Genomic DNA, 15575 nt, shown 5'->3' with positions numbered 1-15575 from the left:
ACAACCCAGGATGCCAGTGGGTCTGCTAGCCATATTCTGAATACACAAGCCAGGACAAGTGTGGGCTTTCCTTTATCTAGCTGGATGTTTTGTGCTTTGCGTGTTGTCCTGAAAGGGCCTGACAACTCTGGTTTTGTGCTGAGCTGTTCAGACTCTGGGCCATCTGTTCACCTGTTAAACCACTCCCTTCCAGTTTTATACCTAGATCTTTATGTGTGAGGGTAGGGGTGTGGGTGGGAGTGAGCCTGTTTCATGGCCTGATTCACATTCAGCTTGTAATTCCCAAAGATGGGAATGATTTCATCCAATTTCACTGCTGGCGCTATGGGTACTGCCCATTCTTCATTTGGCACCACTTAAATGATCTCCACGGTATTCCAGCCCTTTCAATGCTGTTTGGATAGTCTCCAATAGAAGAAAGCATATGACAACAGGACTGGCACTGAAAAACTGAGTAGTGGCTTCTGGGTTCACATGAATTCTCACCTTTGCCCATAGAATCATAGAATGCCTACAGTGAGGAAGCTGGTCATTTCGACAATAGAGGCTACACTGACCCTCTGAAGATCATCCCACTCACATCCATTCTCCTACAGTATCCAATGGTTAATCCACCCAGCCTATACATCCCTGGACACCATGGGGCAATTTAGCATGGCCAATCCACCTAACCTGCATGATTTTGGCCTGTGGAAGGAAACCAGAGCACCCAGAGGAAACTCACACAGTCAGCCACCTGATTGTGTAATTGAACCCAGGTCACTGCTAACCACTGTACCGCCATCCTTCTCTTTCAAAGAACAAAGAAAATTACAGCAAAGGAACAGGCCCTTCGGCCCTCCAAGCCTGCACCGATCGAGATCCTCTGTCTAACCTGTCATCTCTTTTCTAAGGGTCTGTGTCCATTTGCTCCCTGTCCATCCATGTACCTGTCCAGATACATCTTAAAAGACGCTAACGTGTCTGCGTCTACCACCTCCGCTGGCAACGCGTTCCAGGCACCCACCACCCTCTGTGTAAAGAACTTTCCACGCATATCTCCCTTTAACTTTCCTCCTCTCACTTTGAACTCATGACCCCTAGTAATTGAGTCCCCCACTCTGGGATAAAAGCTTCTTGCTACCCACCCTGTCTATACCCCTCATGATTTTGTAGACCTCAGTCACGTCCCCCATCAATCTCTGTCTTTCTAATGAAAATAATCCTAATCTACTCAACCTCTCTTCATAGCCAGCACCTTCCATACCAGGCAACATCCTGGTGAACCTCCTTTGCACCCTCCCCAAAGTATCCACATCCTTTTGGTAATGTGGCGACCGGAACTGTACACAGTATTCCAAATGTGGCCGAACCAAATTCCTATACAACTGCAACATGACCTGCCAACTCTTGTACTCAATACCCCGTCCAATGAAGTAAAGCATGCCATATGCCTTCTTGACCACCCTATTGACCTGCATTGTCACCTTCAGGGAACAATGGACCTGAGGACCCAGATATCTCTGTTTATCAATTTTCCCCAGGACATTGCCATTTACTGTATAGTGCGCCCTTGAATTTGATCGTCCAAAATGCATCACCCGTCCAAAATGCATCACCTCGCATTTGCCCAGATTGAACTCCATCTGCCATTTATCTGCCCAACTCTCCAGTCTATCTATATTCTGCTGTAATCTCTGACAGTCCCCTTCACTATCTGCTACTCCACCAATCTTAGTGTCATCTGCAAACTTGCTGATCAGACCGCCTAGACCTTCCTCCAAATCATTTACGTATATCACAAACAACAGTGGTCCCAGCACAGACCCCTGTGGAACACCACTGGTCACAGGTCTCCAATTTGAGAAGCTCCCTTCTGCTACTACTCTCTGTCTCCTGTTGCCTAGCCAGTTTTTTATCCATCAAGCTAGCACTCCATGGACCCCATTTGACTTCACTTTCTCCATCAGCCTGCCATGGGGAACCTGATCAAACTCCTTACTGAAGCCCATGTATATGACATCTATAGCTTTCCCCTCATCAAACAACTTTATCACGTGCTCAAAGAATTCTATTAAGTTGGTAAGACATGACCTTCCCTGTACAAAACCATGATAATAAAATGTGAGGCTGGATGAACACAGCAGGCCAAGCAGCATCTCAGGAGCACAAAAGTTGACGTTTCGGGCCTAGACCCTTCATCAGAGAGGGGGATGGGGAGAGGGAACTGGAATAAATAGGGAGAGAGGGGGAGGCGGACCGAAGATGAGAGAAAAGAAGATAGGTGGAGAGAGTATAGGTGGGGAGGTAGGGAGGGGAGAGGTCAGTCCAGGGAAGACGGACAGGTCAAGGAGGTGGGATGAGGTTAGTAGGTAGATGGGGGTGCGGCTTGGGGTGGGAGGAAGGGATGGATGAGAGGAAGAACCGGTTAGGGAGGCAGAGACAGGTTGGACTGGTTTTGGGATGCAGTGGGTGGGGGGGAGATTTTGAAACTGGTGAAGTCCACATTGATACCATTAGGCTGCAGGGTTCCCAGGCGGAATATGAGTTGCTGTTCCTGCAACCTTCGGGTGGCATCATTGTGGCACTGCAGGAGGCCCATGACGGACATGTCATCTAGAGAATGGGAGGGGGAGTGGAAATGGTTTGCGACTGGGAGGTGCAGTTGTTTGTTGCGAACTGAGCGGAGGTGTTCTGCAAAGCGGTCTCCAAGCCTCCGCTTGGTTTCCCCAGTGTAGAGGAAGCCACACCGGGTACAGTGGATGCAGTATACCACATTGGCAGATGTGCAGGTGAACCTCTGCTTAATGTGGAATGTCATCTTGAGGCCTGGGATAGGGGTGAGGGAGGAGGTGTGGGGGCAAGTGTAGCATTTCCTGCGGTTGCAGGGGAAGGTGCTGGGTGTGGTGGGGTTGCAGGGCAGTGTGGAGCGAACAAGGGAGTCACGGAGAGAGTGGTCTCTCCGGAAAGCAGACAGGGGTGGGGATGGAAAAATGTCTTAGGTGGTGGGGTTGGATTGTAAATGGCGGAAGTGTTGGAGGATGATGCGTTGTATCTGGAGGTTGGTAGGGTGGTGTGTGAGAACGAGGGGGATCCTCTTTGGGCGGTTGTGGGGGGGGTGGTGAGGGATGTGTTGCGGGAAATACGGGAGACGCGGTCAAGGGCGTTCTCGATTACTGTGGGGGGAAAGTTGCGGTCCTTGAAGAACTTGGACATCTGAGATGTGCGGGAGTGGAATGTCTTATCGTGGGAGCAGATGCGGCGGAGGCGGAGGAATTGGGAATAGCGGATGGAATTTTTGCAGGATGTTGGGTGGGAGGAGGTGTATTCTAGGTAGCTGTGGGAGTCGGTGGGCTTGCAATGGACATCAGTTACAAGCTGGTTGCCTGAGATGGAGACTGAGAGGTCCAGGAAGGTGATGGATGTGCTGGAGATAGCCCAGGTGAACTGAAGGTTGGGGTGGAAGGTGTTGGTGAAGTGGATGAACTGTTCGAGCTCCTCTGGGGAGCAAGAGGCGGCGCCGATACAGTCATCAATGTACCGGAGGAAGAGGTGGGGTTTGGGGCCTGTGTAGGTGCGGAAGAGGGACTGTTCCACGTAACCTACAAAGAGGCAGGCATAGCTGGGGCCCATGCGGGTGCCCATGGCCACCCCCTTAGTCTGTAGGAAGTGGGAGGAGTCAAAAGAGAAGTTGTTGAGGGTGAGGACGAGTTCAGCTAGGCGGATGAGGGTGTCGGTGGAGGGGGACTGGTCGGGCCTGCGGGACAGGAAGAAGCGGAGGGCTGAGAGACCACTCTCTCCGTGACTCCCTAGTTCGCTCCACACTGTCCTCCAACCCCACCACACCCGGCACCTTCCCCTGCAACTGCAGGAAATGCTACACTTGCCCACACACCTCCTCCCTCACCCCTATCCCAGGCCCCAAGATGACATTCCACATTAAGCAGAGGTTCACCTGCACATCTGCCAATGTGGTATACTGCATCCACTGTACCCGGTGTGGCTTCCTCTACATTGGGGAAACCAAGCGGAGGCTTGGAGACCGCTTTTCAGAGCACCTCCGCTCAGTTCGCAACAAACAACTGCACCTCCCAATCGCAAACCATTTCCACTCCCCCTCCCATTCTCTAGATGACATGTCCATCATGGGCCTCCTGCACTGCCACAATGATGCCACCCGAAGGTTGCAGGAACAGCAACTCATATTCCGCCTGGGAACCCTGCAGCCTAATGGTATCAATGTGGACTTCACCAGTTTCAAAATCTCCCCTTCCCCTACGGCATCCCTCAACCAGCCCAGTTCATCCCCTCCCCCCACTGCACCACACAACCAGCCCAGCTCTTCCCCCCCACCCACTGCATCCCAAAACCAGTCCAACCTGTCTCTGCCTCCCTAACCGGTTCTTCCTCTCACCCATCCCTTCCTCCCACCCCAAGCCGCACCCCCATCTACCTACTAACCTCATCCCACCTCCTTGACCTGTCCGTCTTCCCTGGACTGACCTATCCCCTCCCTACCTCCCCACCTATACTCTCTCCACCTATCTTCTTTTCTCTCCATCTTTGGTCCGCCTCCCCCTCTCTCCCTATTTATTCCAGTTCCCTCTCCCCATCCCCCTCTCTGATGAAGGGTCCAGGCCCGAAACGTCAGCTTTTGTGCTCCTGAGATGCTGCTTGGCCTGCTGTGTTCATCTAGCCTCACATTTTATTATCTTGGTATTCTCCAGCATCTGCAGTTCCCATTATCTCTGTACAAAACCATGTTGCCTATGACTGATAAGCCCTTTTTCTTCCAAATGGGAATAGATCCTATCCCTCAGTGTCTTCTCCAGTAGCTTCCCTACCACTGACATCAGGCTCACTGGTCGATAATTACCTGGATTATCCTTGCTACCCTTCTTAACTTCTTTACTTCTTAAACCACAAAGACCTGGGGTCTTGTCCACCTTAATGTCTTTTAGGATACCCAACACTTCCTCCTTCCTTATGTCAACTTGACCTAGAGTAAGCAAACATCTATCCCTAACCTCAACAGCTGTCATGTCCCTCTCCTTGGTGAATACTGATGCAAAGTTCGCGTTAAGAATGTCACCCATTTTCTCTGACTCAGCGCATAACTTACTTTCTTTGTCCTTCAGTGGGCCAATCCTTTCTCTAGTTACACTTTTGCTCTTTATATATGAATAAAAGGCTTTGGGATTTTCCTTAACCATGTTTGCCAGCAATATCTCATGTCCTCTCTTAGCCCTCTCAATGCCTCATTTCAGATTCGCTCTACGTTCCTGATATTCTTGCAAAGCTTCGTCTGTCTTCAGTCGCCTAGACCTTATGTATGCTTCCTTTTTTCTTTGGGCTTGTCTCACAATTTCACCTGTCATCCATGGTTCCTTAATCTTGCCATTTCTATTCTTCATTTTAACAGGAACATGTCTCTCCTTCACGCTAATCAACCTCTCCTTAAAAGCCTCCCACATATCAAATGTGGAGTTACCTTCAAACAGTTTCTCCCAATCTACATTCCTCAGATCCTGCCAAATCTTGGTATAGTTGGCCTTCCCCCAGTTTGGTACTCTTCCTTTAGGACCACTCCCATCCTTGTCCGTGAGTATTGTAAATCTTATGGAATCGTGTTTGCTATTTCCAAAGTAGTCCCCTACTGTAATATCAATCACCTGGCCGGGTTCATTCCCCAACACCAGGTCCAGTGTGGCCCCTTCCCGAGTTGGACTACATACATACTGCTCTAGAAAACCCTCCTGGACACACCTTACAAATTCTGCTCCATCTTGACCCATAACACTGAGTGAATCCCAGTCAATATTGGGAAAATTAAAATCTCCCATCACCACCACCCTGTTTCTCCTACACCTTTCCATTATCTGTTTACATATTTGTGCCTCTATCTCACGCTCGCTGTTGGGAGGCCTGTAGTACAGCCCCAGCATTGTTACTGCACCCTTCCTATTTCTGAGTTCCATCCATATTGCCTCACTGCTTGAGTCCTCCATGGGGCCCTCCTTCAGTACGTTTGTTTGTTTCTCCTTAGGAGTGTGAAGACGCCTGCTGTGAGGCTGCAACATGTAAACTCAAACCTGGGGCGCAATGCTCATCCACTGAGCTCTGCTGTGAAGACTGTAAGGTAAAGTTCAAATTGGTCCCTCCCTGTGCCATGCAGATAAATGCAGAGTAAGAACAGTGTGTCAGGAAACTGGTTGGGGGGCACTGTTACCTTTAACATTGCTCATTCACTTCACAATCAAACTAAAAACTCCTCATGCAGATGGGATGGGATGAGAGACGTTGACAGTTGTGATTGGTTTGGAGAATGTTGTACCTGGGAAAGAGGAGAGAAGAGGGGTTCATACAAATACACAACACAAAAGGATGTGGATGTGCCGGTGTTGGATTAAAGTGGACAAAGTCATAAGTGATTGATTTTCTGTTATATGGACCAAAATACAGTGAAAATCTTTGTTTATGAGCGGTACAGGCAGATCACAACAAGCAAAGGATGTAGAGATCATAAAGTCCTGGACAGAAGCACACTGGTGACATGACATTATGTTATAGACCAACATGACAAAGGAACAGGACCCCAAAAGTTTGTGATTTCAAATAAACCTATTGGACTATAACCTGTTATTGTATGATTTCTGATTTCACATAAAACGAGGTCGCCTGGTGATTCAAACTGTGGGCTTTAGATTGTTGCATTGCTTGTGCAATACAGATTTCCCACGTGTACTGGATTGGCAATGGTTCAATTTACTTAAATACCTCAAACAGGTTTGTTATCAGTTTGTTTGTCATATATTTAGTAACAGAACAATTCCTGTACACATCTGGTAAGGTCATGCCTCACAAACCTAATTGAGTTCTTTTTGAAGGTGACCGAATAGGTAGATGAGGGTAAAGCAGTTGATGTGGTGTATTTGGATTTCAGTAAAGTGTTTGATAAGGTTCCCCACGGCAGGCTATTGCAGAAAATATGGAGGCATGGAATTGAGGGTGATTTAGAGGTTTGGATCAGAAATTGGATAGCTGTAAGAAGACAGAGGGTGGTGGTTGATGGGAAGTACAAAGGAACGAACAAAGAAAATTACAGCACAGAAACAGGCCCTTCGGCCCTCCAAGCCTGCACCGATTGAGATCCACTGTCTAAGCCTACAATCTATTTTCTAAGGGTCTGTATCCCTTTGCTCCTCGCCCATCCATGTACCTGTCCAGATACATCTTAAAAGATGCGATCGTGTCTACGTCTACCACCTCCACTGGCAACGCGTTCCAGGCACCCACCACCCTCTGTGTTAAGAACTTTCCACACATATCTCCCATAAATTTTCCTCCTCTCACTTTGAACTCATGACCCCTAGTAATTGAGTCCCGCACTCTGGTCTGTCTAACCTCCACCCCTACCTTATACTATCATCCATGTGCCTATCCAACAGACGTTTAAATGCCCCAAATGAGGCCGACTCCACTACCCTCTCCGGCAATTCATTCCATGCCCCTACTACTCTCTGAGTAAACAACGTACCTCTGACATCTCCCCTATATCTACCTCCACTCACTTTAAAACTATGTTGCCTCATAATAGCTGCCTCCACCCGAGGAAAAAGTCTCTGGCTGTTTACTCTATCTATTCCTGTGATCATTTTGTACACATCTGTTGAGTCACCTCCATCCTTTGTCGTTCTAAAGAGAAAAGCCCTAGCTCTCTCAACCTTTCCTTGTAAGACCTTCCCTCCATTCCAGGCAACATCCTGGTAAATTTCCTCTGACCCTTTTCCAACACTTCCACATCTTTCCTGTAGTGAGGCAACCAGAACTGGACACAATGCACCAAACATGGCCAAACCAGGCTTTTGTATAGCTGGAGCATAACTTCATGGATCTTGAACTCGATCTCTCTATTAATGAAGGCTAACTCACCATCCTCCTTCTTAACAACTCTACCCACCTGGGTGGCAGCTTTCAGGGAACTGTGAACATGAACCCCAAGATCCCTCTGCTCCTCCACACTGCCAAGACTCTTTCCGTTAACCCTGTATTCTGCTTTCAAGTTTGTCCTTCCAAAATGAACCACCTCACACTTTTCAGGGTTAAACTCCATCTGCCACTTCACAGCCCAGCTCTGCATCCTATCAATATAACAAAGTGTGAAGCTGGATGAACACAGCAGGCCAAGCAGCATCTCAGGAGCACAAAAGCTGACGTTTTGGGCCTAGACCCTTCATCAGAGAGGGGGATAGGGTGAGGGTTCTGAAATAAATAGGGAGACAGGGGGAGGCGGACCAAAGATGGATAGAGGAGAAGATAGGTGGAGAGGAGAGTATAGGTGGGGGAGGTGGGGCAAGGATAGGTCAGCCCTGGGAGGACGGACAGGCCAAGGAGGCAGGATGAGGTTAGTAGATGGGAAATGGAGGTGCGGCTTGGGGTGGGAGGGGGGGATAGGTGAGAGGAAGAACAGGTTAGGGAGGCGGGGACGAGCTGGGCTGGTTTTGGGAACTTGCTAATCCACCCTTCCACTCCTTCATCCAAATCATTTACAAAAATCACAAAAAGAGGAGCCAGAACAGATCCTTGTGGTACACCACTCGTAACTGAGCATCATGTTGAATATTTTCCATCCACTACCACCTTTTGCCTTCTAAGGGTCAGCCAATTCTGAATCCGATATGCCACATTTCCCCCTATCTCATGTTTCCTTATTGATTGTATGAGCCTACCATGGGGAACCTTATCAAACACCTTACTTAAATCCATGTGTACCACATCCACTGCTCTATCTTCATCCACATGTTTGGTCTCCTCTTCAAAGAATTCAGTAAGGTTTGTGAGGCATGATCAACCCTCACAAATCCGTGCTAACTATCACGAATCAAACTGTGCTTTTCCATGTGATTATAAATCCTGTCTGTCAGAGCCCTTTCCAATAATTTGCCCACCACTGACATAAAACTAACTGGCCTGTAATTTTTGGAGTTATCCCTGTTCCCTTTTTTGAACAAGGGAATGATGTTTGCCTCTTTCCAATCTTCCGCCTCTATTCCCATGGACAGTGAGGACAAAAAGATCATCGCCAAAAGCCCAGCGATTTTGTCCCTTGCTTCCCATAGAATCCTTGGATAAATCCCATCAGGCACGGGGGACTTGTCTATCTTCAACTTGCTCAGAATTCCTAGTACATCTTCTTTACTAACATCAACCTCCTCTAGATTACATGCCTGCTTCACAACATCCTCCTCTATAACTAAGTCCCTCTCAGTTGTGAATATTCAAGAAAAGTATTCATTAAGGACTTTGCCTCTCTCTTTAGGCTCTGTGCACAAATTCCCTTTACAATCCTTGATCGGCCCTACCCTTTCTCTGGTCATTCTCTTGTCCTGCATATACAGGTAAAAAGCCTTGGGGTTTTCCTTGACCCTATCAGCCAAGGTTTTCTTATGCCCCCTTTTTGCTCTCCTAAGTCCTTTCTTCAGCTCCTTCCAGGCTAACTTGTGTACCTCTAGAGCATTTTCTGTTCCTTGTTTCCTAAACCTTACATAAGCATCCTTCTTCCTCTTAACCAGTCATTGACCTCTCTCGAGAACCAAGGCTCCCTCACTCGACCACATCTTCCCTGCCTGCTAGGGACAAATGTATCGAGCACACGCAGCATGCATTCCTTAAACAATCCCCACACTTCAGTAAGGCATTTGATAAGGTTCCCCATGGTAGGCTCATTCAGAAGGTCAGGAGGAATGGGATACAGGGGAACTTAGCTGCTTGGATACAGAATTGGCTGGCCAACAGAAGACAGCGTGTGGTAGTAGAAGGAAAATATTCTGCCTGGAAGTCAGTGGTGAGTGGGGTTCCACAGGGCTCTGTCCTTGGGCCTCTACTGTTTGTAATTTTTATTAATGACTTGGACGAGGGGATTGAAGGATGGGTCAGCAAGTTTGCAGACGACACAAAGGTCGGAGGTGTCGTTGACAGTGTAGAGGGCTGTTGTAGGCTGCAGCGGGACATTGACAGGATGCAGAGATGGGCTGAGAGGTGGCAGATGGAGTTCAACCTGGATAAATGCGAGGTGATGCATTTTGGAAGGTCGAATTTGAAAGCTGAGTACAGGATTAAGGATAGGATTCTTGGCAGCGTGGAGGAACAGAGGGATCTTGGTGTGCAGATACATAGATCCCTTAAAATGGCCACCCAAGTGGACAGGGTTGTTAAGAAAGCATATGGTGTTTTGGCTTTCATGAACAGGGGGATTGAGTTTAAGAGTCGTGAGATCTTGTTGCAGCTCTATAAAACTTTGGTTAGACCGCACTTGGAATACTGCATCCAGTTCTGGGCGCCCTATTATAGGAAAGATGTGGATGCTTTGGAGAGGGTTCAGAGGAAGTTTACCAGGATGCTGCCTGGACTGGAGGGCTTATCTTATGAAGAGAGGTTGACTGAGCTCGGTCTCTTTTCATTGGAGAAAAGGAGGAGGAGAGGGGACCTAATTGAGGTATACAAGATAATGAGAGGCATAGATAGAGTTGATAGCCAGAGACTATTTCCCAGGGCAGAAATGGCTAGCACGAGGGGTCATAGTTTTAAGCTGGTTGGTGGAAAGTATAGAGGGGATGTCAGAGGCAGGTTCTTTACGCAGAGAGTTGTGGGAGCATGGAATGCGTTGCCAGCAGCAGTTGTGGAAGCAAGGTCATTGGGGTCATTTAAGAGACTGCTGGACATGTATATGGTCACAGAAATTTGAGGGTGCATACATGAGGATCAATGGTCGGCACAACATTGTGGGCTGAAGGGCCTGTTCTGTGCTGTACTGTTCTATGTTCTATGTTCTATGTTCTATTTTTATAGTGCCCTTCCCTGACAGCATCTGTTCCCATTTAATGTTACCCAGTTCTTGCCTAACAGAATTGTAATTACCCTTCCCCCAATTATAAACCTTACCCTGCCATATGTCCCTATCCATTCCATGACTATTGTAAAAGTAACAGAGTTATGATCGCTACTGCCAAAATGTTCTCCTTCCAACAGGTCTAACATTTGACCCGGTTCGTTGCCAAGCACCAAATCCAAAGCGACCTCTCCTCGTGTTGGTCTATCTACCTACTGAATGCACTGGACAAAATCCATTCCACCTAAACTATTACAACTAAAAAGTTTCCAATCAATATTTGGAAAGTTGAAGTCACCCATGACGACAACCCTGTGACTTCTGCACCTTTCCAGTATCTGCTTCCCAATCCACTCCTCCACTCCACTGCAACTATTAGGGGGTATGTAAAAAAACTCCAACAAAGTAACTGCTCCTTTCTTGCTCCGAACCTCAACTCAAACTGATTCAGTAGACATCTAATTCTTGAACTGCCTTTCAGTAGCTGCTATACTTGCCCTGACTAGCAATGCCACTCCCCCGCCTCTTTTTCCACTCTCTCTATTTCTTTTAAAGCATCCAAATCCCGGAACTTCCAACAACCATTCCTCTACCCGAGTTACCCAAGTTTCTGTAATTGCCACAACATCGTAGTTCCTAGTACAGGCCCATGCTCTAAGTTCATCCGCCTTATTTCTGATACTTCTGGTACAAGTGAGTGGCTTGCTCTGCCATTTCAGAGGGCAGCTGAGAGTCAATCACATTGCTGTGGGCCTGGAGTCACATGTCAGCCAGACCAGATGAAGGTGGCAAGATTTCCTTCCTTAAAGGACATTTGTGAACCAGATGGGTTTTTAGACAATCAACAATGAATTAATAGTGATCAGTAGATTTTCAATGCCCAGACCGTTTTTAAGTTATTCATTTCAAATTCCACCATCTGCTGTGGTAAGATTTGAGCCCAAGTCCCCAGAGCGTTAGCTGAGTTTCTGGATTAAAAGACAAGTAACAACAATCAAATACCGGAAACACAAATGAAAAGGAGAAGACGGAGGGTTAATATAAGGAATAAGGTAAATGAGCTTGTGGCACAGATTGAAACTGGCAGGTATGATGCTGTAAGCATCACGGAAACGTGGCTGCAGGGCGATCAGGATTGGGAACTGACTATCCAAGGGTGCACATCCTATCGAAAAGAAAGACAGGTGGGCCGAGGGGGTGGGGTTGTCTTATCAGTGAGAAGTGAAATTAAGTTATGTATCATGTGATTGCCAAAAACATTTTGGTTCCTTTTTCATTTATCTAATTAAGTTTAATAATATCAGGAAAATCTCACACCCGTGTTGTGAGAGTAAACCGGTTGATGTGGTGTATATGGATTTCAGCAAGGCGTTCGATAAGGTTCCCCACAATAGGCTATTGTACAAAATGCGGAGGAATGGAATTGTGGGAGATATAGCAGTTTGGATCGGACATTGGCTTGCTGAAAGAAGACAGAGCGTGGTAGTTGATGGGAAATGTTCATCCTGGAGAGCAGTTACTAGTGGTGTACCGCAAGGGTCGGTGTTGGGTCCACTGCTGTTTGTCATTTTCCTAAATGACCTGGATGAGGGCGTAGAAGGATGCGTTAGTAAATTTGCAGATGACACTAAGGTCGGTGGAGTTGTGGATAGTGACGAAGGATGCTGTAGGTTGCAGAGAGACATAAATAAGCTGCAGAGCTGGGCTGAGGGGTGGCAAATGGAGTTTAATGCAGACAAGTGTGAGGTGATGCACTTTGGTAGGAGTAACCGGAAGGCAAAGTACTGGGCGAATGGTAAGATTCTTGATAGTGTAGATGAGCAGAGAGATCTCGGTGTCCATGTACACAGATCCTTGAAAGTTGCCACGCAGGTTGACAGGCCTGTTAAGAAGGCATACAGTGTTTTAGCTTTTATTAATAGACAGATCGAGTTCCGGAACCAAGAGGTTATGGTGAAGCTGTACAAAACTCTGGTCCGGCCGCACTTGGAGTATTGCGTACAGTTCTGGTCACCGCATTATAAGAAGGATGCGGAAGCTTTGGAAAGTGTGCAGAGGAGATTTACTAGGATGTTGCCTGATATGGAGGGAAGGTCTTATGAGGAAAGGCTGAGGGACTTGAGGCTGTTTTCATTAGAGAGAAGAAGGTTGAGAGGTAACTTAATTGAAACATATAAAATAATCAGAGGGTTAGATAGGGTGGATAGGGAGAACATTTTTCCATGGATGGTGACGGCGAGCACGAGGGGGCATAGCTTTAAATTGAGAGGTGAAAGATATAGGACAGATGTCAGAGGTAGTTTCTTTACTCAGAGAGTAGTAAGGGAATGGAACGCTTTGCCTGCAACGGTAGTAGATTCGCCAACTTTAGGTACATTTAAGTCGTCATTGGATAAACATATGGACGTACATGGAATAGTGTAGGTTAGATGGGCTTGAGATCGGTATGACAGGTCGGCACAAAATCGAGGGCCGAAGGGCCTGCACTGTGCTGTAATGTTCTATGTTCTATGTTCTTGCTCAGTGTGGGAGCTCATGGACAGGGCTGATGACCCTGACTCCTCAGGTGCAGGAATTGTGTCCAGCTGCAGCTCTTGTTAGACCGCATGACGGCTCTGGAGCTGCGGATGGACTCACTTTGCAGCAAACGCGATGCTGAGGGGGTCGTGGATAGCACATTTAGCAAGTTGGCCACACCACAGATTAGGATTGCTGAGGGAGAAAGGGAATGGGTCACCAAAAGGCAGAGGAAGAGCTGGAAGGCAGTGCAGGTGTCTGCTGCGGTCATCTCCCTCCAAAACAGGTATTCCCTTTTGGATACTGTTGGGGGAGATGGCTCACCAGGAGAAGGCAGCAGAAGCCAGGTTCATGGCACCATGGCTGGATCTGCTGTACAGAAGGGCGGAAAAAAAAGAGTAGAAGGGCGATAGTCATTGGGGATTCAATTGTAAGGGGAGTAGATATAGGCAGTTCTGCGGTCAAAACGGGACTCCCGAATGGTATGTTGCCTCCCAGGTGCACGGGTCAGGGATGTCTCTGATCGGCTGCAGAACATTCTGAAGGGGAATCTCAGGATTGCTACCAGTGCCACATTCTAGTCAGCGCAGAAATGAAAGAATAGCCAGGATGAATGCGTGGCTATAGAGATGGTGCAGGTGGGAGGGGTTCAGATTTTTGGGACATTGGAACCAGTTCTGGGGAAGGTAGGACTATTACAAATTGGACGGTCTACACCTGAGCCGGACTGGAACCAATGTCCTTGGGGGTGCTTTTGCTAATGCTGTGGGTGAAGGTTTAAACTAATGTGGCAGGGGGATAGGAACCAAATATTGGACAGAAAAGAGGTAATAACGATAGCCTGCAGGAAACTAGATGATGGAGTCAGTGTGACTAAACGGAATAGTAGTCGGGGAGCAGATGATGAACATAAAGGGACAGGTGGCCTGAGGTGCATTTGTTTTAATGCGAGAAGTGTAGTAGATCAGTCAGATGAGCTTAGGGCTTGGATCGGTACCTGGAGGTATGATGTTATTGCGATTACTGAGACTTGGTTGAGGGAAGGGCATGACTGGCAACTAGTTGTCCCAGGATATTGATGCTTCAGGTGGGATGGAGAGGGAGGTAAAAGGGGTGGAGGAGTTGCAGTACTGGTCAATGACGATATCACAGCGGTACTGAAGGAGGGCCCCATGGAGGACTCCAGCAGTGAGGCAATATGGGTAGAACTCAGAAATAAGAAGGATGCAGTAACAGTGTTGGGACTGTACTACAGGCCTCCCAACAGCGAGCGTGAGATAGAGGTACAAATATGTAAACAGATAATGGAAAGGTGTAGGAGAAACAGGGTGGTGGTGATGGGAGATTTTAATTTTCCCAACATTGACTAGGATTCACTCAGTGTTCGGGGTCAAGATGGAGCAGAATTTGTAAGGTGTGTCCAGGGGGGTTTTCTAGAGCAGTATGTATGTAGTCCAACTCGGGAAGGGGCCACACTGGACCTGGTGTTGGGGAATGAACCCGGCCAGGTGGTTGATATTACAGTAGGGGACTACTTTGGAAATAGCAAACACAATTCCGTAAGATTTACAATTCTCATGGACAAGGATGGGAGTGGTCCTAAAGGAAGAGTACTAAACTGGGAGAAGGCCAACTATATCAAGATTGGGCAGGATCTGAGGAATGCAGATTGGGAGAAACTGTTTGAAGGTAAATCCACATTTGATATGTGGGAGGCTTTTAAGGAGAGGTTGATTAGAGTGCAGGAGAGACATGTTCCTGTGAAAATGAGGGATAGAAATGGCAAGATTAAGGAACCATGGATGACAGGCGAAATTGTGAGACTAGCCAAGAGGAAAAAGGAAGCATACATGAGGTCGCGGCGACTGAAGACAGACGAAGCTTTGCAAGAATATCGGGAATGTAGAGCGAATCTGAAATGAGGCATTGAGAGGCCTAAGAGAGGACATGAGATATTGCTGGCAAACATGGTTAAGGAAAATCCCAAAGCCTTTTATTCATATATAAAGAGCAAGAGGGTAACGAGAGAAAGGATTGGCTCACTTAAGGACAAAGAAGGAAAGTTATGCGCTGAGTCAGAGAAAATGGGAGACATTCTTAACGAGTACTTTGCATCGGTATTCACCGAGGAGAGGGACATGATAGATGTTGAGGTTAGGGATAGATGTTTGCTTACTCTAGGTGAAGTTGA

General features: G+C 47.4%; 1 protein-coding gene across 1 annotated transcript in view; it reads left to right on the top strand.

Annotated features, from left to right (window-relative positions):
• LOC132210502 (disintegrin and metalloproteinase domain-containing protein 9-like) overlaps positions 1-15575 on the top strand; it is a 60520-nt gene that overhangs the window by 38941 nt on the left and 6004 nt on the right. Inside the window, exon 5 of the mRNA XM_059650860.1 lies at positions 6026-6118. Within this exon, the coding sequence (XP_059506843.1) occupies positions 6026-6118 (93 nt within the window). The remainder of the gene's footprint in view (positions 1-6025; positions 6119-15575) is intronic.

Source organism: Stegostoma tigrinum, chromosome 1 (genome assembly GCF_030684315.1).
Source record: "Stegostoma tigrinum isolate sSteTig4 chromosome 1, sSteTig4.hap1, whole genome shotgun sequence".
In the NCBI taxonomy this organism is placed as follows: Eukaryota; Metazoa; Chordata; class Chondrichthyes; order Orectolobiformes; family Stegostomatidae; genus Stegostoma; species Stegostoma tigrinum.
This window is presented reverse-complemented; position numbering and strand designations above follow the sequence as displayed.